The sequence below is a fragment of the Mastomys coucha genome, unplaced genomic scaffold, assembly GCF_008632895.1.
Source record: "Mastomys coucha isolate ucsf_1 unplaced genomic scaffold, UCSF_Mcou_1 pScaffold15, whole genome shotgun sequence".
NCBI classification, from domain to species: domain Eukaryota; kingdom Metazoa; phylum Chordata; class Mammalia; order Rodentia; family Muridae; genus Mastomys; species Mastomys coucha.
The window spans coordinates 47,240,979-47,251,010 of NW_022196897.1; the positions used below are offsets into that span (position 1 = coordinate 47,240,979).

Genomic DNA, 10,032 nt, shown 5'->3' on the forward strand with positions numbered 1-10,032 from the left:
AGAGAGAGAGAGAGAGTAAAAAAAACATTTGGATTATCTATCAAGATAGCCTTTGCCTTCTCTAACGGAAAGTAGTTTAACTGTATGATTTTAGCCTCTCAGAACTAACATGGCTCCCAAATCAGAACAAAGCAAGGTTCCCAGCGCACAGCACTTTGCAAGCTGTGCTGAGGCCCCAGTTTATCCCCATTACAAACAAACAAACAAACAGCACACTTTCCCAAAGATTCTGGTACCTTGTTCACTACGGCTCAGCACGGAAGGAAGGGTGCCACCATAGGAATGACAAATGCCTTTTGCTTGAGAAAACGTAACGGGCTCAGAGTTGACCTTTAGAAAGCACTGTAAATAGAGACACAGGGGAAGCCTCAGACTCAGACACAAGAAAACCACAGATGCAGGGACACCTCATCTTTAGCGTGCTGCCGTTCACCTGTGAGATGTGCAAATGAACGTGACTTCAAATTCATACTTTCAATATAAATGTGTGATGAGCCGTTTTCATGTTATTTATTACACATATCTTTAAAATGCCTCACTTGTTGAGTGTCTCCTACTTGCTCTGCAGTTTTTGTATTCAGTCAGTCATCTTCTTATCTCATTTAACTCTCAGAGCAAATGAGAAAGCTGAGGCAAGTCAAGAAACTTGACTCAGACGCAAAACAACTGCAGAGCGGTGAAGTGGTTATTTCGAGTCTGTTCTATCGGAGAGCAAAACCTGGGCTCCTAGCCATCGGTCCTGATCTCTGACACATATCTTTTCCTCTGGGTAGGACATTTTAATTCAAGTTTATGTCACTATGCAAATCAGCATAGATACAGCACCTTGGAGGAATTACAAAAGATAATCCTGTAGGGTTTTTTTTTTCCCAGCACCTTGGAGGAACTAAAAAGATTATCCTGTGGGCTTTTTGTTTGTTTGTTTGAAGTCAAAACATGGCTGAGATTGTAGGTCAGTGATAGAGCTACATTGCTGCCCCTCCCCCAAACCAGAAGTCAAAACGTCCGCTGTTTCACTGCAGGCCCTTCTGCTGGCAAATCCATCTATCTCTTCCTTTCTCTGTGACTAGGGAACATAGGTTAGGATGGGATAGTTTGTCTCAAGCCGTGTTCCCTGAACCATTCTGCAATGGTGTTCAGCCTTCTTACAGACTGGATGGTTAAAGGAAGTTGAACCACAAGCAAAGTCACTGGGTGATTTTCAGAAACAGTCCCAGATGGACCACCCTGAATCCCAACAGAGATGCCCAGTGTTGAATATGGCAGGGCAGAAACAAGGAGCTTGCTGCTCTTGAAGGCTTTGTGGCGTCTTCACACCAGCCTAGACTACACCCCTCTACACTTCTTCTAAGTGAGACAACAAACATTAGGTGACAGTTTCTTCCCAGCATCCCAAGGAAGCTGTAATACACACATACAGCAGTAAGGCCCATGCATCCGGAAGAGGCAAGCGCAGAACTCACCATCCACTAGATCTATAGCATCATCCATCTCCCGTGTGGGCAACATCAAGGTTAAGTACTTTCCAGCACTTGTGTGGTCTCTGATCTAAGCTGACTGACAGAGGCTGCTTAGATTTTTCTCCTTTAAGGGGGAAAGAAAGCAGCGCCCTTAAATGGAGTCAGTTCCCTCAGGCTGTGGGGTTAGTAACCAGCTAGTGGATGGAAAGTCATGGGTAGATCAACAGCAGCAATGTTGTCTCTGGGAACAATAGAATACAAAGGCCAGTAGGCATCTCAGCTTGAGAAACGAGTTCGATGCCGCTTGTGTTTCTGGAAGCAGAGACCATGTGGGAGGCCCTCTCAGAGAGGTGTCTGAGAGGCTGCTCTTCTACCACAGGCTATCCAAGCAGCACGGAAGCAACCATGCTTGGCACAGTGCGACGGTTCTCCTCTCACCTTATTCTGAAAAGGAATCCATTTCCCAGTGCACTGTACTTTAGAGGCAGGATCTGGGCTATATTTCTCTAATGAAGATACATTGTATTTTTCACAGACGAAAGGCAACTTGGCATTACAGTCCGCTCGTTTACTGAAGTCTGAAAAGGGAGAGCCGGGATTGTGATGATGAGAAGTTTTCATTGAATGCATTTTAAAAACAATGGCTATTAAAGACAGGCTCCTTCTTTACCATACAGTTTTTGTTGCTAGGGACAGCTTGAAGTCTACCCTGTGGCCTGGAGAAGCTCTTTAAAGCAGTCATTCCTGAGAGTTAAAATATATTCTTGGTCTTTACTAGCCATTTCTGCCTCTACTATTATTCATGTCAAGAGGCTTATAGGATAGTGATATTGCCTGTAAAAATTACACGTTTGATAAAGCAACCATACGTTAAACCAGAAAAAAAGGTGGGGTGAAACAGGAAGAGAGTTGGCAGGGATACTTAACAAGGGGATACAGAGATCCTGCCTGCTCACCCTTGCAAACGTATCTGTCTGCTTATCAATTATGAAAGCACTAAGCTTAGTCTAAAGTAATAGCTTGAGGATAAAGAACTGAAATATCCATATTGGAAAGAGCTTCTCTTGGCAGTTTGAGCTACTGTCATCAATGGTAAATTAAGAAGGAACTACTGAGTGTTCACTCAGAAGGAAGACAGACTTAGGCAGTGACTGAATTTGAAGTACACGGATTACACGGTCAACACGGAAGAGTCAGAATAAAGTTTACCAAGAAACCATGTCTTGGCTGACATGTGCGAACATTCATCTCCAAGTATCATGGGAAAACGGTGCCACGGGCGGCGGCGGGAGCTGAAAGGAAGGGGGGCGGGTGAGAACTTGCAGCACAATTCTCTTCACTCTAAATTATCTCAATTATCAACTTAATGTTAATGGTATTCTTTTTAAGCCACTCTTTTGATACCAAACATGAAGAGAAACTCGGTTTCTCAAACGTATAGACTAATGTCTAAAACTGTTTAGAAGTAGTAATCTCCTTACACAAGGGAGTCAGGATTGCTTCTTTTGTGTGATAAATTGATTGAGTTGGTATCTAGGGTGTTACATACCCTAGAAAATAATGATCAATTGGATTCTCACTTGTTTTCACCCACCACTTCTGTTCATCGCCAGATATCTGAAAAGAAAACACACATATATATTATATATCATATAATATATATAATTGGACCAATGTATTAATTGGGCATATAGTGTCTTATTATGATTAATTATAAACCTTAAACAATACTAATTTCCCACCCCAAGGTTATTCTGCAATTTAATTTTATCTTCTATTACTAGAAATAGAAAGTTAAAAATTAAAAAAAAACATGATAGTGAATAAGAATTATTTATATTCTGTACTGATACATATCTATCAAGTTGATATTTAATATCATCATGTGTATTAAGCAATTCTCTTTTCTAGCATGATTTTGGATGCTGTGAAGCAAATCATATTTTGTATGAGGATTTAATCTTTCTCCCTCTCCCCCTGTATCCTTCTCTTCCCCCTTATCCTCTCCCCCCAACCCCTTCTCTTTCTGTCTTGCTCTATAGTTCAGGTTGATCTGGCCTCAAATTCACAATTTTGCTATTCTCCCAGCCTTCCAAGGGCTGAGATTATAGACATATAATACCATGCATAGCCAAGATTTGGGTTTTATAGTCTTTAGAAATATTATAGTGAAATATTGTGTAAGTAATATGCAAAATAATAAGTGAAATAAATATAAATATAAGAAATTAAAATCCATTTGTTTAGTTGGAGAGGTGGTTCAGTGGTTAAGAGCACTGGCAGCTCTTCCAGAAGATCTGGGTTCAATTCCCAGCATCCACACATTGGAGCTTATAACCAGCTGCAACTACAGCTCTAGGGGATAGCTCTAGGGGCTGCCCTCTTCTGGCCTCTACAAGTGCTACATAAATGTGGAAGACATTTTAGGTAAATACTCATATACATACAATAAAAATAAATAAAAATCTTAAAATGCATCTCTTTATATTACATTTGCTAGTTTGATTTTGATAGCTTTTAGTGCTGTGAAAGATGTTATCGTGGCAAGAAAGCTGTGATTGCTAGCGCAGTATAAGACGGCTTCTTCGTAGTTTAAGTGCGGATCAGCAACAAACCAGTATTCACTTCCTTCAATTATAACCGGGGGCCCATGAATTCCAGAGCGCTCTAAAGAAGAAAACAGAGTTACAACTGTGATAATCAAACAGAAACAGCTAAGCATGGGGTGTTCAAAACAAACCTTACTGAGTAACTGCCACCATGTATGCAAATGGCCTCCCAAAGGCCTGCTGCTGCTTCCCTGCCCCAGATTCTATTAGCAGGTGGAAGAACCATTAACGGGGAGGGCCTAGTCAGAAGTCTGGTTGTGCTGGACTGTGGCCCTGGTGGCTCCATTTTCTCTTTCACTGTCCAGCCACCTTAAGGCAAGCAGCTTATTACCTCACCGCTCCCTGCAAAGGATACTTTGTATCACTACAGGCCAAATGTTGCAGGCTACCAGGGGAAACTTCAAAGTTGTAAGACAAAAAGGAAGCTCCTTCTCTGCTACCTCATCCCATCCCACCCACATACCACCTCTGCTGCCTGCCCGCAGCAGAGAAGAAAGTAGCAATTAACTGATCTACAGAGTGAGTTCCAGGACAGCCAGGGCAACACAGAGAAACCCTGTCTCCAAAAACCAAGGGGGAGAAAAAAAAAAAAAAAACCCAGCCAACGGCATGCATTATCCAGAAAGATTCAAGTTGAGTTGGCTAAATTTTGATGCTCAGCTTACCTGGATTATACCAGTCTGGCATCTGGGGAGTGCTACCTGTGTGAGAAGAAAGCAATGGCTTATGGTTAGTCCTGGATGACAAAGCATGCATCCTGTAAATGGAGACACGTAGGCAATGCAAAGCATCATGGAGACACCTTCATTTTGGATCAAACTGGTTCATGCCTAGTTGAAAATACCTTTGTGGAATTTCTCAGGATTTATACTAAGGCTTGCTTTAGTATTTACCTTTTAAAAAGCAGGTCTGTTAAATATTAATTAAACATTGCTAATAGTCAGGCATTGGGGCACGAAATTCAATGGTAAAGCACTTGCTTCGAATATGCAAGGCCATGGGTTCAATACCCATGATGAGAACAGAAAGACTTTTTAGCTGTTTTTTTTTTTTTTTACTTTGTGTTAAGGAAGTCACACACACACATGTGGCCATCAGATAGAAAGCAAACATAGTGAATGTGATTCTGAAGCCATCACACACGTGCACCAAGGGAAATACAGCAAGTATCTAGTCTGTACATGTGGGATGGGTTTTCACCAGTTCCCAAGATGGGACTGGGAAACTCGTACAATGGTGTAGTAGTGACTTCTTAAAGAAGACTAAACAAAGCTGGGAAGAAAATAAGAAAGTCACTCAGGAGTTCTGAATGGAAACGAGAAATATACCATGCTCCACAGAATTCTGGGCTTTGGCATTGGGTCACCAGATGTCCATACACACTTGACCTTTGCCATACTCTGGATCAGATTCCTGACTCCAGAGACTCCAGTTTCTACTCTGTAAAAGGGAGTCTCTACTCACAAAGGCTGTGAAGATCATGCAATCATGCCGATGAGGCACCTGGGCAATGGTCCTCACAGAACTTCAGTGGCTTCCCATCCCACTTCATATCAGCTGCAGTCACACTGATTTCAAATAAATACATACTTTGCTTAATCTTAGAAAATGTAGGGTAAATTTGTTGGCCCTAATGTCACATGGTCTTGGGACCCAAAGCATCGGGTTTTCCTCAGAGCACTGCCTACATATCAAGTGTGTTTAGTTTGTCTCTTTGAGACAGCTCTCTTCATTTTGGATATTTTCTACCAATAGTGCTGGAAGACAGTCAAAACTGTACATGGTTTCTTGTTTATAATCTTGTTAAAGACACGGTATCTCTACCCAGGCAATCCAAGTCTAACAATCGTGTCTTAGCTCCTAAATGCTGGAGTCTACAGGTGTGTGCTACCGTGCCTGACTTCCTTCCTCCTCCCCACTCCCTTCTCCCCCTCTTTCGTGTCATTACAGGCTCTATTGTCATTTTTTAACTGTTTTTTTTATTTGAATTTACATAAACTACTAGCATCTTGGAGTTCACTAAAAAAAAAAAATCATTCTGAATTTTACAAGGACCTGCCCAATTTTGACCTCTTCAGTGTTCCTTCATTCTTTCCAGAATACCTTCTGGCCCAGCATAAAGGTAAACCACCATTCTGGTTTGCAGTGTTTAATGTCGGGAAAAGCAGTGACTTACCTTTTGGAATCTGGCACACCCATTCAAGCTTTGCATCACAAGCAAAAGGCTTCAAATGAGCATATTCCCTCTCATCATAGAGATGCCAGAGTCTTTGCCAAGGTACGTCAAGTATCTAAGGGTTGAAAAAGATGGTGGAATATTCTGAAACGGTTGCATTTCTTTCTAAACGCTGGAAGCCATGGCCTCCACCTCTTCTGTAGTTCCAACACCTACCCTACTTATGAAGAAACAGAACATTAAAAAGTAACTTAACAGCTTGGGCAAGGGTTTTCCAAGTGACAAAGGAAACAAAGGTTTAATTTATGCCCCAAATACTAATTGTTGTCCTCTTTTTGCTGATATGAAACGTTATATTTTACATTTTTCCCATTTCTTTCAAAAATTACAATGAAACCTTTTCCTTGTATGCATTCACTGTACTCTGTGTTGTAGAAGGACAGTTTTATGCTGGTATACAGAAAATGTCTACCATAGCTTTTTCCCTTGGAAATTTTACAGTCTTAGGATTGTTTGCTTAGAGACTGCTCCTATTGGATTAGCTGAGCCTGTCTCCTTGTTCAGCCATGTGCAGAAACCCAGCCTCTCAAGTCAAGTCTATATAATAAACAAAGTGAACTTCAGAGGTGTCGTGGTTTGGTTTCTCCAGCAGAGACTCCAGCCCTCCTGTTCCAAGCCTGTATGTGTGTCTGCATGTCTGTGTGTCTGTCTTTTCTTCATTTCTTCACTGCCCTGGCCAGGTCGAGCCCTGGAGATAGATGTGCTAGGACATGGCAGAATAGCACAATATCCTGGACCTGGACATGTGTGGGTTTAAATTTTACTTCTGACAATCTAGGCTGGAATTCCATTCTCAACTTGATGATTATGGTAATTGTACCTACTTCACAAGACTGTGTACATTTAAGTACCTATCTCAGTGCCTGGCTCATAAAGGATCTATACTAATAGATATTACCATCGTAAGACCACTACATTTTCATTCTTACAATAAGCCCTCATTGCCTATACCTTTTCTTTCAGCTATCAGAGCCCGGAGCCAATGGTATCAGAGCTTATTGAACTGTCTATCTTTTGCAATGCTGGAGTCTCGTGAAGAACCCTATCACAGATACCTTCTACTGTCTTGAACCTCCTAGACACATCACTTATAAAATGGATAAACAAATGGATTCTGTACATGTCTCATGTGTTTGTGCTGTATCTTAGAAATGTCTCTCAAGATAAATATTCCTCACATTCTTGGCTCAGGTTCACCATCTTGGCTCATCCATTCTCAGTTTTAAAAACATCCTGTTGCCTTTCAAAAATAAAGCAAAGCAAACCAAACCAAACCAAAACTCCCACAGAAGTCCAGGCACCTTAACCGGACAGCAACCTGATTTTTCAACATTTTTTTAAAAAAATTAATTTGAGGCTCCTACTTGCATATGTTTCTGCACCACTGGAGTGCTTGGTGCTCATGGAGGTCAGATGAGGACAACGAAGCTCCTGTACTGGAGTGATGAGCCATCAGGTAGAAACCCAGGTTCACAAGTGCTGGAAGAGCAGCCAGCACTCTAAACCACTCTGCCATCTCGTCATCCCCTAAGGACTGTCTTTAGTATAATTCCAATTAAACTGGATACATACTGTTCCTGTCCCCCCTGGGCAAACTCTATTCATCCTTCGAGACCAAGGCCAAATCCCAACTCTTTCTGGGCAGACCTTAGTGATCACCCCCCCGCCCCCTTTTGGCTTTTCCTTGGACCATTCTTGAGGCATCTTACTATAGAATGATGATAAAACTGTGGGTTTTTCAAAAGAGAAATTTTATTTTCTTAAAAAGTGTAAGTCAGACTGCTCGGGCTTGCCCTCCACCGCTCCTGGCGTCACGCTCCATGGGCAGAAGGTGTACTAGGGATGTTTCACCTGACCTTACATGATGCCAGATTTGGGTGTGGTGTGAGGGGTGAGCTCAAGGCTGAATTCTGTCACTGAGCCCTGATGTCAGTTCTTGGATTTTATTTTGAACACTGATTTTAGAGTCGGTACTGACCTTGATAGCAGCACAGTCTCTGATGTCATAATCCTGTTGAAACGCTGGCTCCATGATCACAGCCGACACCTGAGAAGATAAGTTATCCTTGAGAAGGTAGGCTGATACAATACTTGCAACTTCCGTACAGTTTAGGCAGCTTTAATGGTCCAAGCACGCTCATTGGCCTGGCCGCCGAAAGGAAACATTTTCATGCTTTGTGAACGATGTGGATGCTAAGTGCAGAAACATCCTTAGTCTCCCACCAGGCCGCAGTCTCAGAAGTGGGGTTGGCGTGTCATTAAATCTCCCCCAGACAGCTCCTAGAGCATTTCTTAGTATTCTGAGATGCGATATATTTGATCAACTAATTTCAGCTATCCCTCAGAAAACAAAAGGGTTGACACTGTCATTTAGCAAGGACACAGAATGAACTGATATAAATAACACAGTGTCTGGGAAGTGGGCCCTTAGAAGTGTCCAGAAGTGTCCCGTAGTGTGGGACTCCTAACAGCGGGAACAGGGGCTGTCCCTGACTCTGTCCCTGTCTTTAGATCCCTTTCCCTGAACTGGCCTGCCTCGTCTAGCCTCAACAGGACAAAACTGCCTAGGCTGGTTGATATTCAAATCAGCATGGCAGGAGGAAAGAACTGGCTCCTGAAAGATGTCCACTGGCCTCCACTGCCTCCACTGCCAGGCACATACAATAAAAAAATAAAAATGAAAAAAATAAAGATGAATACTTTGTGTTTTCCTCCCCACATCCTGTAAGTAAATCTGTTTCTATTTCAAAACATGTGTGTGAATCTTCTTAATTGAGGTAAAACTGCTTATGTCCTTACAGGGTTTAAAAGAATTTTAACACACTTAGAGCCACTGGATCTAGTTGGGTAGCACATGCATTTCCTCTGACAGTTACCATGATGTGGTGAGAACAACATGCGGTTGTTAACTATGGTTCCATATAGCACAACATATAGATCTCTTGAACTTATTATCTAAAAAAAGTCTTGTACTTTTTGATAACCCCCTTCCCCTCCTCAATCTGTCCCAGTATTATGTCCCAGCATGCTAGTATCAATATGCTGTAGCTTTCTCAGAAAGAATGATATACTTTGGTGGAAATACATCCCAGAGCTCTCCTGTGGTGGAGACCGCTTTGGCTAACCAGGGTCTTCCCTAGTTCCATACAAATTTTAGATGTGGATGTTTTATTTAACAACAAATTTACTTGCTTTTGAAAGAAGCATTCTTCCCGTGTTTTTTCCAGCATGAAAAGTTATAACTTACTGGTGTACGGTCACTCCATTGCCAGGACCCTTGTAAATCAGGGCTTCTTTTATTCAGACCGATCCACAACCAACGTTGCCCACTATGTTAGAAAACAAAAACAAAAACAAACAAACGAACAAAGAAGGAGGCAGTGTTAGAAGTCTAGGACAATACCTGGTAAACATATTTAGCATTCACATGTTTTAAAGTGGCTGAGTCATGTATGTGTATTCAGGAGTTTGAAACCAACAGAAAAGACAACCTTAAGCTACACAAAGAAAGAAAAATCAAGCACTTAGCCCAGAGCAGCCATAGGAAAGGTACCACATGTTTTCTTTTTACTTCTTTAATTTATTCATTTATTCACTTTGCATCTTGATTGCGACGCACCCTTCCTCCTCTCCCACAGGCCCCACACTTACAAGTTCCTCCCCATAAGGTACCACATGCTTAAAACTAAATTTTTGTTTGTTTGGTTTTTGTTTTTGTTTTTTTTTT

The 10,032-nt window shown here is 41.7% G+C and overlaps 1 protein-coding gene and 1 long non-coding RNA gene across 2 annotated transcripts in view; one reads left to right on the plus strand and one right to left on the minus strand.

The window, feature by feature from the left end:
- LOC116090214 overlaps nt 1–7,424 on the plus strand; it is an 81,957-nt gene extending 74,533 nt beyond the window's left edge. The window contains exons 3-4 of the long non-coding RNA XR_004118609.1: nt 6,168–6,347; nt 7,269–7,424. This is a non-coding gene — a long non-coding RNA (uncharacterized LOC116090214). The remainder of the gene's footprint in view (nt 1–6,167; nt 6,348–7,268) is intronic.
- The window catches only part of Ly75 (lymphocyte antigen 75), a 93,609-nt gene that overhangs the window by 35,902 nt on the left and 47,675 nt on the right, over nt 1–10,032 (minus strand). Inside the window, exons 14-22 of the mRNA XM_031370368.1 lie at nt 9,553–9,634; nt 8,284–8,352; nt 6,246–6,360; nt 4,735–4,770; nt 3,952–4,127; nt 3,010–3,077; nt 2,670–2,752; nt 1,899–2,038; nt 237–342 (exon numbers count right to left, since the gene is read on the minus strand). Of these exons, the coding sequence (XP_031226228.1) occupies nt 237–342; nt 1,899–2,038; nt 2,670–2,752; nt 3,010–3,077; nt 3,952–4,127; nt 4,735–4,770; nt 6,246–6,360; nt 8,284–8,352; nt 9,553–9,634 (875 nt within the window). The remainder of the gene's footprint in view (nt 1–236; nt 343–1,898; nt 2,039–2,669; nt 2,753–3,009; nt 3,078–3,951; nt 4,128–4,734; nt 4,771–6,245; nt 6,361–8,283; nt 8,353–9,552; nt 9,635–10,032) is intronic.